The 20,135-nt window shown below is 37.5% G+C and overlaps 2 protein-coding genes across 9 annotated transcripts in view; one reads left to right on the top strand and one right to left on the bottom strand.

The window, feature by feature from the left end:
* GXYLT1 (glucoside xylosyltransferase 1) overlaps nucleotides 1–20,135 on the top strand; it is a 64,711-nt gene that overhangs the window by 24,606 nt on the left and 19,970 nt on the right. For all 8 annotated transcript variants that reach the window (XR_012518539.1, XR_012518541.1, XR_012518540.1 and 5 more), the window contains 5 exons: nucleotides 55–226; nucleotides 5,276–5,401; nucleotides 9,301–9,552; nucleotides 17,175–17,298; nucleotides 17,600–17,772. Coding sequence is in view for 4 of the 8 variants with exons in the window: in XM_003926658.4 (XP_003926707.1) it covers nucleotides 55–226; nucleotides 5,276–5,401; nucleotides 9,301–9,552; nucleotides 17,175–17,298; nucleotides 17,600–17,772 (847 nt within the window). In the remaining 4 variants the exon portion in view is untranslated. The remainder of the gene's footprint in view (nucleotides 1–54; nucleotides 227–5,275; nucleotides 5,402–9,300; nucleotides 9,553–17,174; nucleotides 17,299–17,599; nucleotides 17,773–20,135) is intronic.
* Nucleotides 1,501–3,755, bottom strand: LOC101050090 (U3 small nucleolar RNA-associated protein 14 homolog A-like). Its single transcript, XM_039472365.2, is given in 2 exon segments — nucleotides 1,501–3,569; nucleotides 3,635–3,755. Coding segments are annotated over 2 exon segments (2,145 nt in total). The 5' UTR covers nucleotides 3,711–3,755.

Here is a 20,135-nt window from a genome sequence, read left to right as displayed (position 1 = left end):
ATGTTGTAAACATATACTGAAACTGTTGGAAAATATGGTTTTCTTTCCTATTAGGTATAATCTGAAAATGCAGCCTGTTGAGAAAATGCATCTAGCTGTAGTTGCCTGTGGTGAAAGACTGGAAGAAACTATGACCATGTTGAAGTCAGCTATCATTTTCAGCATCAAACCTCTTCAATTCCATATTTTTGCTGAAGATCAGCTACATCAGAGCTTTAAAGGCAGAGTAAGTATTTGAGACCAAGTCAAGGTTGTAGAATTGAATATTTAATAATATACTCTAATAGAATGTTGTTGTATTAGTCTGTTATCACATTGCTATGAAGAACTACCCTCGACTTGTTAATTTATAAAAAAAAGAGGTTTAATTGACTCAGTTCAGCATCACTGGAGAGGCCCCAGGAAAATTACAATCATGGGGAAAGGCAAAGGGGGAAGTAAGGCATGTCTTACATGGCAGCAGAAAAGAGAGAGAGAGAGAGAGAGGGAGAGAGGAAGTGTCACACTTTTAAACTGTCAGATCTTGTAGGAACTGATGGTTATCACGCGAACAGCATCGGGGAAACCGCCCCCATGATCAAGTTATCTCCCACCAGGTCCCTCCCTCCACATGTGGGAATTTCAGTTTGAGATGATTTCAGTTTGAGATGAGAATTGAGTGGCAATACAGAGCCCAATCATATCAGTTGTTGTATTCCTTCATTGCACAAAAATATTCTGTAACATTGCCCTTCTAAAGTGGAGAGTGCTCCTTGAACCACTTCCATCTGAGTCCAGATCTAAGGTGAAAGAGGAAGGTTCATTTTTTAATAGCAGTGGGCTACTTAAAAGTAAGTTCTGTGTCAAGCCTGGAGGTTTTGTTTTAGTGACTGTAGTTCCCGGATGTTTTGATTAAGAATTCCTATGATTTATTTTTGTCCATATCCTTTCCTTTGGAGTGCCTTAATCAGAGTCTACATAAAGGTTTTAATCTGGTTTTGACAGGAGGAATTCTTGATTAATAATATGGTGGGAAATGACTTCTGGATCTGATAAGAAAATTACTTGTTTTGGTTTTGTATTAGTTCAGATCAGTTTGGCAGCAATGGCAGAAAACCCCAAGTAACAGTGGCTTAAACAAGATTGAAGTTTATTTCTCTCTCACATAAAAGTAGGTCGTTTGGATTATATGGCAATTCTTTATCTTCAGGTATTCAGGCTTCGTCTGATTGTGGCTGAGCCCTTTTCAGCATGAGGCTTCTGCTTCATGGTCCACAGTAGCTACTCAGACTCCAGCCATTGCACCTATATTCTGTTCAACATGAGGAGAGGGAGTGAAGAAGGGCAGTCTTCTCCTTCTCTCTCTCTTTTTTTTTAATAGATTAAAAAAGCCTTTATTTTTCAAATGTGGCTCAACTACTTGCAAGGTGCTGAGCCAGTTTTGGAACCCACCTTGTAGCAGAGTAAAACTGGACCAAAGTGAGTGGAGTCAGGGCTCCTGGCTGTCAGTCCTCCAGCAACTCAATCTACAGAGTTTTTCTTCAGCTGTTTTTTGTGACGTGTGGTGACCCGTTTTGGATTCCTCTGTATGACAGAGAGGTCCGACCTTGAGGAAGACCGGTAGCCCACATCCTCTGCTTTTATGGGCTTAATGATATGGCCTGGCTTGGTGATGACCTTAGGAGTAGTCAGCTTTTGGAAAGCTCTCTGGGTGTTCCACGTGGATCCTATAGGGGTCTGGATGGTCCTTTCAAATTGCCGATGGTGGGTAAATGGATATGGAAGCACTCGTACCTGATGAGCTGCTGCGTGGATGTTGCGCTTCTCATTGATAATCACATTTAGCAAATTCTTATCTTTTCTTGGAGGACCCTCAGGGGCTTTAATGAGAAACTGGCGTCTTTTCTTGGCACTGGGCTTTAGGCCCACACCACCCCACTCGCCCCAGCCAGGTAGTGTCAGGTCTATGTCCTTTGGCTTACTGGCCTCCACAGCTTCCCTCTTCTCTTTCAAGAAATCTCTGATGACATCATCCCCAGCGAAAGCTTCCTTTATCATCTGCCTTTGGTTTCTCTCCACTTCATCTTCCAGCATCTCTATTGTGGGCACTGCCAAAGACTTCACCGAGAGAGACTGTGTGGTTAGGAGGTTCTGTAGGTCAATCATTTGCTCCTTCTTTTTCTTCTCCTTAGGGGCATCAGGGTGATTATTTGGGGTCTTCTCTGACCAATGCCCTTCTAACACAGGTCTGGAAAGCTCCTTATTTTGAAAACATTCTTCTTTTTCTAGCTCTTCCAGCATCTGTACTCTTTCTGGCCTCTGTAGCAACAGGGGCTCCTCTTCTTCTGGGGCAGGTTCCTCTCTCTGGACCTGGGGAACAGTCGCCTCTGAACTTGCTTTTTGCTTCCTGGACTGATGGTCTTCCTTCAATTTCTGAGACAGTGCCCTCAATTCGGACAGCACCTCCTGGCTACTAGAATCTTTTGTTTCTTGACTGTCTGCTGGCTCAGCATCCTGGTTGAGCTCAGATCTTTGTCTAAGGGATCGCCTTTCCTCAAATTCTCTCAACAAAATGTCTTCTTCTGCCACTGGTCTTTCTTCTCCCTCACTTTCAGAAACTTCGTGTGCCACAGGCTCTGGCAGCTGCTCAGGGTCCTCCTCCTCGGTTGCAGCCTCTTTGGTGTCACTGGTGCAGCTCCTGAGCATCCAGGGATTCGGTCCGTCCACATTCATCTGCACTTCATTCACTGCATCAGGGACAAGGAGTTCTTCCACTTCTGCGCCTCCCTCCTCCTCCTCACTCTCAGAGGCTACCTTGAGTTTCTGTGTCAGTTCTTTGTTCTTGGCCAACTGTTCCTGCATAGCTTGGCGAGCCTCCAGGTCATATTTGGCCATAATTGCCTTTGATTTGGCCCATTTCCCACTGTTTTGGTGCTTAAGGCTCATTCTTTCCATCATTCTGGCCTTTTCAATTTTTTCCAGTTCTTCCAGTGCTGCAGCTGGATTAACCTTCCGCAGCTGCTCAAACTCTTTTAGGGCTTTCTTGGCCTTTCCTTTCTTTACGACTTTGTGATACTTTTTACTTTTAATTTTCTTCTCTCTTCAAGCCTTGGCCTCATAGTAGGACTGCAGAGCCCGGGCCCTCTGAAGCTCTGCTCGGCGCACCTTTGCCTCTTCCAGGCTCATGGCTTGGAGAGAGGCCTTTTCTACGGGAGCCAGTAAAGGGTCTGTCACTGGCTGCTTGTTCTTATGGAGGAGGTTGAAAATTTCTTGCTCCAGGGGAGTTCTTGCCTTCCAGCTACTGAGCACATGTTCAATGGGAGCAATGATTGGCTCCTCCTTCTCCAGGAGAAAAACCAGCTGCTCTGCCTGTCGGTTCTTTAGGACGATAGGGTCCCATTTGGAGAGGACTTGTGAGGTTTTATTGAATGCTACTTCTCTGTGGATCCATTCAATCTCTTCTTTGTTAAGAGGTAACTCCACGGTCTTCTTTGATTTGACTCTATTCAGTTGCTTTTTCACAGTAGCCAAAGAAGATGAAGTTTTAACAGGCTCAAGCAGATCTGCAAGGACCAGCTTTTCTCCTGATCCTTCAGAACTGACATTGAACTCTGATACCTTCAGACTAGCCTCGGACCTCTCAGCCAACTTCTGCCTATTCTTTCCATCAAGGGAACTGATTGCTTCCAGAAGGTTCTGATGCTTTCTCTCTCCATCACCGTCCCCCTCATCTTCACTCTCACTCAAGAGGTAGTCTTTTGGCAAATCCACTAGTTCTTCCTCTCCGTAAGCCGGTTCGCAGTCATCTCAGCAGCCCACTTCTCTCACCTATTTTCTAAAATATTGAGGAATTAATCTTATCTTAGTGGTTAAGAGAATACCAGCCTTCTGCCAGTTATGGAAATCTTTGAAAATATAGTTAAAAAAGTAAAACATTTATTGCATTGTCTTAGTTGCAGCCAGTGTGTTGTGTTCACACCTGACTGAATTATTGCTTGTGTAACATGTGTTGTATTTTTAAACTTAGTTTTTCTTTGCTATAATAATCACTGAGAATGTTTGGTTTTGCCTTTGATGAAAGAATATCAAATATTTTATGGAACATGCTTTTAGTACATAAAACAAGACTATTATATGTTAAATGAAAAGTGACTAATATTTTATTTTGAAGTTGTTATTGAAAGGCTCTATTTTGAAGTTGGTATTGAAAGGGGCAGGGAAATAACAGTGCTAGTATTTTAAAATAATTAGTCGATAGCTGGGTGTGGTGGCATGCACCTGTAGTCCCAGCTACTTGGGAGGCTGAGGTGGGAGGAACACCCGAGCCTGGGAGGTCAAGACTACAGTGAGCCATAATCATGTTACTGCACTTCAGCCTAGCCTGGGTAACAGAGTGAGACCCTGCCTCAGAATAAATAAATAAATAAAATAAAAAGTAAAATAAATGAAATAATTAGCAGAGACACCAAAGCAGAGTGTTGGAATTAAAGGTTTTCCCTTAAACTATGTTGGAAGATGTTAATGTTTTAAAATTGACTTAAACACAATCATAATTCAAAAGTGATTGTATTCAGCCTGTACGCAAACTACTTTGTTTTCCCCCCATAGATTGTTTCTTTATGCTTTTTAGGAAATGTGAATCAGTAATTCTGTTGAAATAAGAATGAGAGATAATACTTAAACTGAATTTGAAATAGTTCAGTATCTTGAAATGCATTTAGGGTACTGAAGTGTAAACATGTTAAATTGTAGATTTTCAGATATAATTTGCTTTTTGCAGTAATTTTTTAAAAATTGGCATTGGCTATGTATTGGAATATATTATTATCAGAAATATTCGGGCATACTAAAATTATGCATTGATGGACAAATATTTGTTGACCAGTTTCATATTTGGTCTGACTCTGAATGTAAGCATCTGTCATACCATATATAGTGGTAATAAAATTAGTGCTTAATTTTTCTGATTTTAACTTGTTAATGGGTTAAGAGAATTTACACATTACATAAAGTTGAGGAAGACACACTTGCAAGCGTCTTTCACCTTTCTGATGGGAGTCAGACCTTGATAACTTTCATTATGCCTCAGATCTTAATGGTGAAGTCTTTCTGCCATCTTATTTTGATTTTTAGATTTTAAATGGAAACAATTACAGTGGTGGAAGAATCTTTCTCTTAACTTTACAGCATAAAATGTATACTATCTTAATTTTTAGCTCTTCTGTTTTATAGTCTATTGTTTTAGAGAGAAAATTCAGAGTGAAACTAATCTTTTTTTTTTTTTTAATTGTTTTAGCTTGACAGCTGGTCATTTCTACAAACATTTAATTATACGTTATACCCCATAACTTTTCCAAGTGAGAATGCAGCAGAATGGAAAAAACTCTTTAAACCATGTGCTTCGCAGAGATTGTTCTTGCCGGTAAGTTTTTTCCCCCAGTGTCCTTTTTTTTTTTTTTTTTTTTTTTTTTGAGACGGAGTTTTTGCTCTTGTTACCCAGGCTGGAGTGCAATGGCGCGATCTCAGCTCACCGCAACCTCCGCCTCCTGGGTTCAGGCAATTCTCCTGCCTCAGCCTCCTGAGTAGCTGGGATTACAGGCACGCGCCACCATGCCCAGCTAACGTTTTGTATTTTTAGTAGAGACGGGGTTTCACCATGTTGACCAGGATGATCTCTATCTCTTGACCTCGTGGTCCATCCGCCTCAACCTCCCAAAGTGCTGGGATTACAGACGTGAGCCACCGCACCCAGCCCCTTTTTTTTTTTTAAATTGAAACTTACTGCCGATGAAGGTGGCCGAGAAAAACAAACGAAAAGAAACTTACTTTTACACAGATGAGTCTCTGAAGAGTTACATATAAATCCGGTTTAAAAATTAATAAATAGAAATCAATATTTGTACTATTTTCCCTTTGAACATGAAAAAATATTCATATGGAACAAGTAAAATAAAAACCCTGTTAAGAATGAAAAATTTTTAGTAATATCAGTTGAGATACCGATTTAATGTATTCAGTTGCTGTGAACTCTTTTATCTGTAAGAAGGAATAGAGGTTGCCAGGTCTTAATGGAGCCAGGTCTGTTGCCAGCAGAAATGCAGTGGCGTTATCATGTTCAACTTGTAGACTGCATTTAGAGTTTGAGAAATGAGGGAGAGTGCATCATTAAATAGCAATTTGTGTCTTATACCAAGCCAATTTATCTTTTGTAACTGATACTTAGAAACAAATTTAATACATGTGAACTCAAAGGGAAAATGGGAACTATTTATTCAGTGGGGTTGTTCTTTGGTAGTGTTCTGTGGTGACAAACCTTGATTTTTTTTTCTTTTTTATATACAGATGTTCTGAAGCAAGGTTGCCTCTTTCATTTTGATTTGATTTTACCCAGTTTTAAAATGCACAGTAGTTGTGTAGATCATTGTGATATTTAGATACTTATGTTTTTGCAACTTAAACACATAAAGAATACTTATGGTAGAAATACTAAATTTAAGAAACACAGAAATTTCTGGAAAGTATATAAATTATGGGGAAGAATCTTCAGTTACTTCTTATTGCTAAGTGGATTAAGGCAATCCTAGCTTATTAAGAATACAGTTTATGGAATCCTGTATATCTATAAGATTAAGTTATAATTCTGATAAGCAAGTCTGCCTAACTAGTATGTTTGTGCTCTGCCTTAAAAAGTTGGACCCTAGGATCTTTCTCTTCTCTTGTCTTCCATTGTAAAAAGCACACACATAAGGGATTAAGATTGGTTAAAAAAAAAAAATTTAAGTTTTAGATATTTCATGTAGGGTTTTGTAAGTTTTTGAAATAAGTTTTATATTGAATGATTGCAGTGTCACAGTCAATTAATTAATATGTGAGTGCCAATTTCTTATCAGTCAGCTATACTCAAGTGCTGGGTATATAGGAATCAATAGAACAGACATGTTTCCTGTTTTGATAGAGCTTCTTGTCTGATGGAGACAGACATTAAATAATCACACCAATATGTTGAAAAAACAGTAAGAGATGAAAGAAAGATGTGAGATTATGGCCGTTTCTCTGCCATTTTGTTATGGCACTTTATTAACGCTTGACACCAAAGCACTTTGTTAATACTTTTTTAACAAGTTAAATTGTTGATGTTGTTATATGAAATATGCCAGATCATTTAATTATGTAAAACCAGTTAAATACCTAAATGCAATTTTAAGTACAAGAAATACTTGAAACCTGTCAAATTGACCTCATACTTTGCTGTTAATTCTGCATCTTTTTAACCAGATTTAAGTAAATTGGTGCTTTATTTTTTTAAAGTGATAAACTTTTTTGCTGAGTTTCTTACTTTGAAATAAATTAATGAAAAGAACTAATGTAAACTGTGCCAGTGCCTTCTTCACCCAAAAGGAATCAGAACTATACATAGGTGATTATTATTTAACTGTATGTCTGATTTCCAGTTGGCAGTGGCTCCCAGCATTGAACTTGGAGCTTTATGCAGCTTCTTCCTAGTCTGCTAAGAATTTAGTAATCTGTAAACAGATATGACACAGATGTAAAATGTTGCTATTAAAAGCAATTCTCACTCCACTACCCCTCAAAAAAGGGAGCTAGACACACAGATTACGCCTCTCCCTGCCCACACCTTTTTTTTTTTTTTTTTTTTTTTCTGAGATAGAGTCTTGCTCTGTTGTCTAGCCTGGAGTGTATTGGCGCTGTCTCAGCTCGCTGCAACTTCTGCCTCATGGGATAAAGAGATTCTTCTGCCTCAGTCTCCCAAATAGCTGGGATTACAGGCATATGCCACCATGCCTGGCTAATTTTTGTATTTTTAGTAGAAACGGGGTTTTGCCATATTGGCCAGACTGGTCTTGAACTCCTGACCTCCGGTGATGTTCCCGCCTCAGCCTACCAGTGCTGAGATTACAGGCATGAGCCACCATGCTTGGTCACAGATTCCCTTTTAATTGAGGACTTTGACCAAGTGAACCTTCCCTACTCAGGCCCTACAGTCAGTCATTTCTTTCCCCAGCCCGAAATTAAATCATCTGATAGTGATCTAAGGGAGGAATGAGGTGATTTCAGCCTAGTAGCTGCCCATTAAGGTGATGGCTTTAGTTGCAGGAGGAAGTTAGAACTTTGAAAAGCAGCAGTACTAGGATAAGCTTCTATTACATTCTTACCTCAAAAGGTTTAGATTCACCTATTCATTGAATCTTAACTAATAGACCAGGATAGGCAGTAAATTTAGATCTGTAGGAGTCAGAATCTAAAGTTAATGTGTAAGGCAGAAATAAAAAATTATCCTTGGTTGGGTACGGTGGCTTGTGCCTGTAATCCCAGCACTTGGGGAGGCCAAGGCAGATGGATCACGTGATGTCAGGTGTACAAGACCAGCTTGGCCAAAATGATGAGACCCCATCTCTATTAAAAATACAAAAAATCGACCAGGTGTGGTGGTGCATGTCTATAATCCCAGTTACTCAAGAAGCTGAGGCAGGAGAATAGCTTGAACCCAGGAAGCGGAGGTTGTAGTGTGTTAAGATCGCACTACTGTACTCCAGCATGGGTGACAGAATGAGATTCATTCTCCCCCTCCCCGCGCGCGCGCGCGCGCGTTCTCGCTCTCGCGCTCTCTCTCTCTCTCTCTCTCTCTCTCACACACACACACACACACAAACACACACAATTATCCTTAAATATCCCCAGGAAAGGCACATGTTGATTTAACAACTCTTAGAAAGTGCAACATAGCCAGTCTGAGTCAAGCCTTTACCCTTGGTAGGCGTACATTCTCTTTGATTAATTGGGAGACAGTAAGCATAGCAATAAGAGCATGGACTTTGAATTGAATCTGGATTGCCTGGGTTCCAGTTTGGCTCTACCTCTTACTAGTTGAAACTGAAATGGTGTAAAGGTGTCAGTGTTATAAGGCAAGGGGAATAAGATCAGATCTTTATTTGTATTGGTTTATTTCTGTATTTATCTCAGGAAATTAGTATTAAAGATATAAATTTACCTAAGTTAATGTTATTGTCCATTATGAAAACCATTTTCTCCCTGATCTCTGAAGATATTGGTAGCATTCTTTCAATTTTTATAATTGAGTATTTTGCTTTGGTTTGTTTTTATATCTTCTCTAAAAGTTAATGTGAAGGTCAGCATAGTATCTTTATATGCTATTGTTAAAAATGACAGATTTAGGAAAGATCACCTTAAAATAGTATCAATTAGTTTATCTCTTAGGTGTATCGTATACCATTAGAGGTGATTTTATGTTTCTTTTTGAAATAGAATTATAGTTAATCATTCAAATATCTCTCCTTGTAGTTAATCCTGAAAGAAGTTGACTCACTATTGTATGTCGACACTGATATCCTTTTTTTACGACCAGTTGATGATATTTGGTCTTTCCTAAAGAAATTTAATTCCACACAAATTGCTGCAATGGCACCAGAACATGAGGAACCTCGAATAGGATGGTATAATCGCTTTGCTAGGCATCCATACTATGGAAAAACTGGAGTAAATTCTGGAGTTATGTTGATGAACATGACTCGAATGAGAAGGAAATATTTCAAGGTAAGTCACTAATACAGGTAGTTGTTAGCATTTCTCTAAAAGCCTTCTAAATTGTTTGCTTTTCTATTTAGTTTTACTAAAAACTAGATTGAACTATAAAAAATTTTTCTACTAATCTAGAATAATCTAGAAGATTAGAAGAATCTAGATATCTAGATTTATGTGGAAGTGTGTTCATATTAGTCTGTTTAACAGAGAATTACAATAGGTCAAACCAGATGGCATTACAATGAAGTAAAATAACAATGTACTAAGTAGTGAACATCATTTCTCTAGATTGCCATTCCAGGAAGCAGGTGTTATTTTGTACTTATATAGCCATGGAATGCATCTAATCTAAATTATGATACACCTTAAGGACGACATGGAGTTGCAGTTAAAAGCATAGACTCTGCAACGTGTTTGATTTCACCTGTAAAATGCAAATGATAGCACTACCAATGTCATGGGACTTTTGCGAGGAGGAAATGAGTTAGAACAGTGGCTGACACATAGTAAATGTTGGCTATTATGGTGTTATTGGAAGTTAAAAAATTCCTACATGTTTTCAGTCCTTCAGATTGTGAGGTCAGTAGAAAATCAGACTATTTAAATTCTCTGAGTGTGCATTTAGATTACATCAGTATGTACTACCGTTTACCAGTTTCATGTAGATTAATTGTATATGTGAATTGCAAGTCACTGTAGTTTTCTGGCTCTGGAGTCAAACTGGCTTTCTTTGTAGCTTTGCCTCCTGTGCACTACTTTACTAGTCACTTAGTTAACTTTCAAGTATAAGTTGTCTCAGCTGAATAAGAAAGATAAACAGACTTAACTAAGTTGATTTAAAAGAGATCTGTTGAAAATTCTTACTAGATTGTGGCATGTAGTAAGCAGTAAAATGTTAGCTAAAAGCAGTGACTTCTGAGCACTCACTCACTGTAGGCTTTCCCTCTGGAGGTATAGACTTACTGTTTATTCCTTTTTGTCTCGTTAGGACTAAATTAAACATTAAGGGATATCATGTCTTTTATAATATGAGTATGTTTGTACATTCGTAGATACATATTTTTTTTTTTTTTTGAGATGGGGTTTCGTTCTTGTTACCCAGGCTGGAGTGCAATGGCGCGATCTCGGCTCACCACAACCTCCGCCTCCTGGGTTCAGGCAATTCTCCTGCCTCAGCCTCCTAAGTAGCTGGGATTACAGGCGCATGCCGCCATGCCCAGCTAATTTTTTTGTATTTTTAGTAGAGACAAGGTTTCACCATGTTGACCAGGATGGTCTTGATCTCTTGACCTCGTGATCCACCCGCCTTGGCCTCCCAAAGTGCTGGGATTACAGGCTTGAGCCACCGCGCCCGGCCTGTAGATACATATTTTTGTCATGTATTTTTCATATGGTATCTGGTGGAGTGGAATTTATTTCTTCTTTCTATAAGTCTGCTTTAAGTCTTTGCCTCATTTCGAGCTGTTTCCTCTAACCTTTGGTATAAGCAGCAATACTGCTGTAGCCATTACCATGTGCCAACACTTCAGTCTTAGAAGTCTGACAGCTATTAACCTGTCACTCTTCTATTCTGTTGATCTGGTAAACCTAGTTTTCTTTTTAGCCTTTCCTATTCTAAACCTTTTTAAAATTCTGATTTAAATTCAGTTTGTCTTCCCCTGCTGGTTGCGTTAGTGAGCCCAGTGTTAGGAAACCTCTGCTCTTGTTTAACAGAGAACATCTCGCTTTGGTTGCCAAGTTTGTTATTATATCTTGAATTTTTAAATTTCATGTACTGTAAAGTTTTGCTATATGACAAAACTAGTATGGTAACATGATTGTTATTTTCTGATTGTTAGATTATGCACGGTGATATTATACCAGAAGATGGTGCTGTAAGATTATCTGCAAAGAAATAATGTAACTTCTCAATAACTGCATTTGAAATTAGTAGAAGTTTAATGTTGCAAAGAACTATAGAGATAACACCAGTTGATTAAAACTTAAAAAAAATACAGCTATATATTTCAAATCCATTATTTAAAAAATTATTTTATTCTTCTTTCACTTTTTTGTAGAGAATGGTCTCTGCAAAAAAACAGTTGCCCAGGTTGGTCTTGAACTCCTGGCCTCAAGTGATCCTCCCACTTCAACCCCCCACAGTGCTGGGTTTATAGTTGTGAGTCACTGCACTTGGGCCACATCTACTGTCTTTTACTTCCCTATTATTTAACTGTCATTCATAAATACTTCCATAGTTTATCTCTTTCTCTTTTTCTTTTTTTTTCTGTGACATGTTCCAAGTCATCTAGAGATGTAGTTACGGGGATTGGAATAATTTCTAAACTTGCAAATTTTTTTTTCTTCCGCACATTAATGACTTTATGAAAAAAATATGAAACAATTGGTTGTACGTTAATTCAGTAGGTATAATTCACCTCACACCTACTATTTCTGTTTTACAAATAGGAACATACTCAGATTTGCTTTGTTTTCAAATATTGTTGTTATACTTAGGATTGTCGAGATGGTCCCACAAAAATTAGGGATTTTTAAATTCCTTTTCTCATATATTTTCATTTTTCTTGATTGTTCTGTGTATAGCAAACATAGTCTTGGTTTTTCCTACCAGTTCTACAGTTAGCACAGGTCTTACATTTTAGAAATTTAGCGAGATAACCAAGTTACTTATAATCACTTTCCAAACTGTTTTATACAGATGCACGACTGTTGCTTCATGGTTCTTAACCTATGCAAAGCCACAATAAAAACTTAGGAAAAGATCATAGTTTAAGTTATTTATTTGCTTTGTTGTCACCTGGTTCTTACCACCCATGGCTGTTCAGCTCCAACCTGATGTATAGTTAGGTATATTAAAAAGTTAAAATAGGGCTGGGTGTGGTGGCTTGAGCCTGTAATTTCAGGACTTTGGGAGGCCGAGGCATGTGGATCACATGAGGTCAGGAGTGCGAGACCAGCCTGGCCAACATGGTGAAACCCCATCTCTACTAAAAATAGAAAAAACTAGCTGTGCATGGTGGTACATGCCTGTATTTCCAGCTACTCGGGAGGTTGAGGAAGAATTGCTGGAACCAGGGAGGTGGAGGTTGCAGTGAGCTGAGATCATGCTACTGCACTCCAGCTTGAGTGACAGAGTGACAGTGTGAGTGAGACTGTGTCCCAAGGAAAAAATAAATTAAGATATTGAACATTCTCTTTAAAAATCATATAATTTGCCGGGCGCGGTGGCTCAAGCCTGTAATCCCAGCACTTTGGGAGGCTGAGGCGGGTGGATCACAAGGTCAAGAGATCGAGACCATCCTGGTCAACATGGTGAAACCCCGTCTCTACTAAAAATACAAAAAATTAGCTGGGCATGGTGGCACGTGCCTGTAATCCCAGCTACTCAGGAGGCTGAGGCAGGAGAATTGCCTGAACCCAGGAGGCGGAGGTTGCGGTGAGCCGAGATCGCGCCATTGCACTCCAGCCTGGGTAACAAGAGCAAAACTCCGTCTCAAAAAAAAAAAAAAAAATCATATAATTTTTAATAATCCTGTATTTGTTAAACAATGCGTAACATTGGTTAAGCGATTATTTTGTATTTTGCAGTATCATATTTGCAGTGTTGAATCCCTATTAGGGTGTTTATTTTCTCTCCTAAAAAGAGTATTACGGTATTTCTTCACTTTTTCCTATTTATTAGAGAAAAACCGAAGAGTATAAATTAGACATAGTGGGATCTTTTCCTTGTTTGTTTACTGTCTGCCCTTTTTGTCCTGTGTATTTGTAAAGTCTTTCTTTGTTTGCTTGCTGCACCTACTGAGGGCAGGATACGTCTTTGTACAGCTTTATATTTATTTTAGCCTGGTGCCTGACATAAAGTAGCAACTTGATAGATAGTTATTAGTAAAGGACAGTCAGATGAAGGTTTTAAAAACTAGGCCATTAGTGAATTATTGAAAAATATTTTATATGAAGTAGATACAATGTTTTTACATATTTGTAAGATGTGTGTGATAGAGGACTTTTCTTGTGTTAGTACCTAACTTATGAGAACAGAATAATAACAAACATCTTGCCAAAGAGGTTGAACTTTTTAAAGCGAAGTAACTCATCTTTAGGAGTTGATGAGTTCCCAGTTTCTAGCATTGTTGGAGCGTAATTTGAATAATCTTCAATTTTATATGTATGTATGGGACAGGCTGATAATGACATTCCGTTCATTTTCAAAAGCATGCTTAATTTAAAAAATGAAACTAATCTTAATTTTAACACACATGTATTTGGTCATAGATTTGCTAAAATTTGTAAAATTAGAACAATGGTTTTCTGTTTTAAATGTTATGAAACTAAATTATGCTTATAAAGATTCAAAAAATTCAATGTATGTAGAGTAAAAAGACAAGTCTCCCCTTGATATATCTCTCTACAGTTTCATGCGTCCACCCATAGTGACACTATAAACTTTGCTGTGTGTTCTTTGGACCCTTGAAAAGGTGTATTTTGAGGCTGGGTGCAGTGGCTCGTGCCTGTAATTCCAGCACTTTGGGAGACCAGCCTGGCTAATATGGTGAAAACCCATCTCAACTGAAAATATAAAAATTAGCTAGGCATGGTGGCAAGTGCCTGTAATCCTAGCTGTGCAGGAGCCTGAGGCATGAGAATCACTTGAACCCAGGAGGTGGAGGTTGCAGTGGACCAAGATTGTACCACTGCACTCCAGCCTAGGCAACAGAGCGAGACTCTGTCTCAAAAAAAAAGAAAAAAAAGAAAAGAAAAAGTATTTTGAAACAAACATACATGTGCATTAGCACTTAGATATAGGATTCTTCCATATATTTTCAGCTTTTTTCATTTAGTAAATATATAGTTGACTGACTTCTGTGTCATTACACATAATCACATTTTTTATGTGTGTGTGATGTGGAGAATGGATGATTTTATTTTTGTGTGTGTATAACTAGTATGTATATGTAGTTGTATAACTGAAAATATATTTTAAAATTTGTATTTTCTTGACTATACTACCGTCGTGGTTAAAATCTTTTCTTGTAATTTGTAGCCATTTCTGTTTCTCCTTTTGTGAATGGCTGCTTGCCCATATCCTTTGCCCACGTCTTGGTTTCTCTTACTTATTGACTTGAACTCCTTTTATATGTAATGCCTCTTTATTAAACTCATTTCTCATAGCTTTTCATTGATTGTCTTGGATAGTCTAGGTATATAATTAGCAAACAATAGTAGTGTTGTTGCTGCTTTTCCAAATAGTTTTCTAATAGGACTTTTTTCTTTAAGCTAAGGTTTTTTCCCGTTTGATTTTTTTCCTAAGACTGCACTGGACTCTTAATTTTGACTTTCATTGATTTTCTTTGAATAGATATATTTCTTGTGAGATAATATGTTTACATATATATATTTGATTTATATTGGTTTTTAAAATTTATATTTCTCTATATATTTGAATAGATAGACTCACATGAAGACTTTAACATGGTATTGTACAAGGGCTCCACCAGTTCTGTCTGTTGAATGTGTTCCTGGTTTTTGTCCTTGTGTAATTGATATTTTTCTTTTCAGAGCCTAATATTTCCTAAACATACTCAATGACTTACTTCAAAGAGTTATCTTTTCAAATTATTTCCTTAAGTAAAACTTGTTTTAGTCATTTTTCACATTAAAAAAAATTCTGATTATAATTACTATGTATACTGTGAGCCAAGAAATTTCACACAAGGTTAATGCAATTGTAGATCAATTTAAGTATGTGGAGTTTTTTTCATGAATTCTGACCTTTTTATTTAAAGGACAGATTGTTTATATTGTCATTGAATTTAGTATAAATTATAAAATTGCTCATAACATTGTTTCTCAAACTATGGCAAAGGATTAATTTAAAAAAAAAATTCAGTACGTTATGAGCCAATACTTACGTAAAAATAGATTACTGGAAAAACATATTAAGCACACATAAAACTATCAACTTGCTATAAAAGTTTCTAAATCTTACTCTTAATTTCTGTACTTAATTTCTTAATCTTACTGGGGACATGTACAAAATGTACGTATTAGCACACTATGTGAACTGCACTATTAAGAATTCTGGTTTGGCCGGGCGCGGTGGCTCAAGCCTGTAATCCCAGCACTTTGGGAGTCCGAGACAGGTGGATCACGAGGTCAAGAGATCGAGACCATCCTGGTCAACATGGTGAAACCCCGTCTCTACTAAAAATACAAAAATTAGCTGGGCATGGTGGCGCATGCCTGTAGTCCCAGCTACTCAGGAGGCTGAGGCAGGAGAATTGCTTGAACCTGGGAGGTGGAGGTTGCAGTGAGCCGAGACCGCGCCATTGCACTCCAGCCTGGGTAACAAGAGCGAAACTCTGTCTCAAAAAAAAAAAAAAAAGAATTCTGGTTTATACTCTGGATAGTTTAAAAGAGTCACAGGGATCTAAAAGGTCCAGTATTCAATTCAGGATTTCACCATGTTGCCCAGGCAGGTCTTGAACTCCTGAACTCAGTTGATCTGCCTGCCTTGGCCTCCCAAAGTGCTGGGATTACAGACATGAGTCACTGCACCTGGAACCATAACTATTAAGTAATATTCAAATAGTGGTTCTCAGCATGGAGGAATTACAAGCTCTTATATTAGACAAGTGAAAGAAATAGGTATACAATTTAGATAGGATGTAAAATTATCATTATTTGCACGACATATTTACATCCCTGGGAGACCTCAATCTATTAAAACTACTGTAAACATTAAGGATATATGGTTAATTTCGCTGGGTTGAAAATTAAAATACAGAAATCACTACTTTTAAAAGGAGAGTCAAACCATTTACTGTGGCTAACTGCAGGGGTTCTTTCTCAAGTAGCCTAGTATGGTCTCCTCCTGAAAACAATGTTGATACGTCAATCAGTTGATACCCAAGAATAGGAAAATACCTTTGCTAGGAGGGTTGTAATTCTGATATCAAAGCTTACAGTCGTTAAATGGGTTGGGTGAATCTGTCAGCTCTTCGATAGTATGAGAGGCATTAGGAGACTAGGATCTCTTTTGTGGAGTGCAGTCTTTAATACTACCAAAGATGTCAGTCCTAACTTGCCTCCCTCTGGGACGGTGAGAGTTTATGGGACTGCATACACCTGCTAGACTGGACCCAGTTATTTTCCCTAGGAAATCTTCTTTGACTTTGTATATCATTCATGGTGCCTCTTTACAGAATTCTTTGCTTGCCTTTTCTAATATACAAATAGCAACCTTTTAGAAGATAAAATGGAAAACCCTCCTCCCCTGTTAAAATAGTAACAAAAGAGATAGCATACATAGGAACAAACTTGAAAGAAATCGGCAACATATATATATATATATATGTTTATACTACTTTATATATCTGTCTACACACACACACACACTCTCTCTCTCTCTCTCTCTTTCTCTCTCTCTCTCTCTTTTGTTATCTTCTCTTTTCCTGGACAGCCTTTGTCACATTTAGGGTTAGAAATGTCACTTGATATCATGGGGAGTTTGCATGGGGAGTTCTTTTTTTCTTTTTGTGGCTCTGTTAATGGTTGTGGGAAGAATGTAGAACTGTCATCATGCTGCCATTTTAAGCCTGAAAGTCTGAAGATCTTTTGAATGTTTTAATCAACAGAATGATATGACAACTGTACGACTACAATGGGGAGATATACTTATGCCATTGCTTAAAAAATACAAACTAAACATCACATGGGGTGATCAAGATCTATTGAATATCATGTTTTCTCATAATCCAGGTAATTATTTAAATTCCTTTTGTTCGCATTATGGAATTCCAGATAATACTTAGTGAAAAAGGAGAACATGCATTTATCTGATTCTGTCTTATATTAATGATTATAGTTACTTATTTTTGAAACAGAGTAAAACTTTTCTTGAATATTGGTTTAATTGGAAGAGATCTAAATGCCAAACTTGTTTTTTATTATTGTAATTCTTACCTATAAGAGCTGCATTTTTTAACTAAAAGTTTTGCAAAATGTTACATCTGTTGAATTAGGGGTATTTGCTTCATTGTTTGGTCTTTTCTTTATGTAGAAAGCCTTTTTGTTTTTCCGTGTCAATGGAATTATCGACCAGATCATTGTATATATGGAAGCAATTGCCAAGAAGCAGAAGAAGACGGAATCTTTATTCTTCATGGGAACAGAGGTGTTTACCATGATGATAAGCAACCAGCATTTAGAGCTGTTTATGAAGCACTGAGAAATGTAAGATTTGCCTTTTCTTTTTTTCTTTTAACTATTTGTTTGAAAATACTTTGAAGCTATGGTTAGTTTACAAGAATACTTAGAATTTTCATACACCCTTCACTCAGCCTCATCTGTTATTAAAACTTTGCATTAGCTTTGTCATTGGTTCTATCTACATTGCTTTTTTTCCTGAAAACAATGTAGTTGTTTTTTCAGAAAACTCAACTTACGTTTGATTTTAAATTGCATACATCAAGTTCTTTTACCCCTAAAAAAGTCATTTTTTTAAAAACTAAGAATAAGGACATTCTCTTACAAGATTTAGCATCTATCACTGGTTCTTGCTCAAAACAATCTTCTCTATGTTATTTACAAATTGTTGATTGTTCAACACTAGCACTCCTTCCTTATACATCATTTGACATTTGGTGTGCTTCTATAAGGAAGAACCCTCCCTTTTGCACATATATTGATGTCTATGTAATCACTATGAACCCTTTGATACTTATTTTCCCCTCAGTGATTTATAATTCATTATTTCCTTCTAATGTTGATGCTAATAAAGTTGTTCCAGATATGGCCATCGGGAGCCCTATTGGCTGCTACTTGTGCTCCTTTGACATGCCCTCATCATTTTTTTGAGTACCTTCGTTATTTTCTGTCCCAACAAAATATTCCAGGTTTGTCCTATACTGTCCCTGCCCTACTCTTGAAATTAGTCATCTGTCAAAGGAGCTCTGGTTCCCTTTATAAGGCTCTGAGTGTTAGACACGTTTATTGCTACCAGGATCTCATTGCTTCTGAGCCCTTTCAGTGGCAGAGCTAGGAAGTAAAAGCATGCACACATGATGTTATGTGTTCAAACTTGATACTCCAATTCCAGGCCATTCTTCCAAGGCTCTTGTTTGCTTTCTTCTCTGTATTATATCTCCTTACTTCCACAGTTAGAATCCTGACTTCCGTCATCAATACATTTAAAATAATTTCAGAAATATTCTTTTACCATTGTCTCCACCCCTAAACCAACCTGCTAAAAATGGCTTAGGATTTGTTTTCAGTCCTTCCTCCACCTCTCCCCTGCTCCCAGACAAGGGTGTGTACTCAATACTGTATCTAGAAGTTACTTGGATTAGTTCTTTTTTTCCTCTTTTTCACTGTGATTATTTTATTTATTTGAAATACATTTGGGTTCATTTTTTTCCATATGCTTTCAGTTTTAGTTTTTTCCCACTATCTTTGTTGATATAATTGCATTTTTTTGATACATGGAATATTATTTAATATACTTCACAAAGTCACAATTACATAAGGGTTTACTCAGATGTAACCTGTTATCTTAGTCCTTTCATCCTAACTGCCTCTTACCCCTGTAAGGTACCAATTTCATTGTTTTCTGGTTTATCCTTCCTATGTTTGTATAAGATGAGCAGACCATGGATGTTTTGTGATTTCCATTTTCTTACACGAAAGGTAGCATAGTATATATCTTAATTTATTCTTTGCTTTTTATACTTAAAACATTCTGGAGATATTTTCCTCTTAAAAAAAGCAGCTATATGGTACCTTATTTTATGTATGTGTGTACCAGAGTTTATTCAGTCATTCTTGATGTTTAGACATTTTGTTGGTTTCCAATAGTTTGAATTATAAATACTGCAGCAATGTACTCCAGCTTTGTCATTCATATATTTGGGTTGTTGGAAGGTGAATCTTCAGGGTAAATTCCTAGAATTGGGATTATTGCATTGAAAGTATTACTGTGTGCCTCCATAAGGATTGTTTGTATTCCCGCCAACGATTCATGAGACAGTCTGTTCCGCACATTCTCATCAACAGAGTATATTATCAAGCTTTTAAAATTTTGTCATTCTGATGGGCGAGAAGTGGAATCTTAGTGCAGTTTTTATTTGCATTTCTCTTATGAATGAAGTTTATTATTATATATTTATGAACTATTTTTATATCTTTGGCGGGGGTGAATTGTCTTCTAAATCTTTCACCTGTTCTTCTATAGGATTTTAAAAAGTAACTAATGACTTTGGGAGACTGAGGAGGGCAGATCATGAGGTCAAGAGATTGAGACCATCCTGGCCAACATGGTGAAACCCTATCTCTACTAAAAGTACAAAAATGAGCTGGGTGTGTTGGCACACGCCTGTAGTCCCAACTACTCAGGAAGCTGAGGTGGGAGAATTGCTTGAACCCAGGAGGTGGAGGTTTCAGTGAGCTGAGATCACACCACTGCATTCTAGCCTGGCAACAGAGCAAGACTCCATCTCAAAAAAAAAAAAAAAAAAAAACCCAAATAGACTAATGAAACAATTTATATACCACAAACTTCACCCATTTCAAATATATAATTCAGTGGCTTTTGGCGTGTT

The sequence above is a fragment of the Saimiri boliviensis genome, chromosome 7, assembly GCF_048565385.1.
Source record: "Saimiri boliviensis isolate mSaiBol1 chromosome 7, mSaiBol1.pri, whole genome shotgun sequence".
In the NCBI taxonomy this organism is placed as follows: domain Eukaryota; kingdom Metazoa; phylum Chordata; class Mammalia; order Primates; family Cebidae; genus Saimiri; species Saimiri boliviensis.
This window is presented reverse-complemented; position numbering and strand designations above follow the sequence as displayed.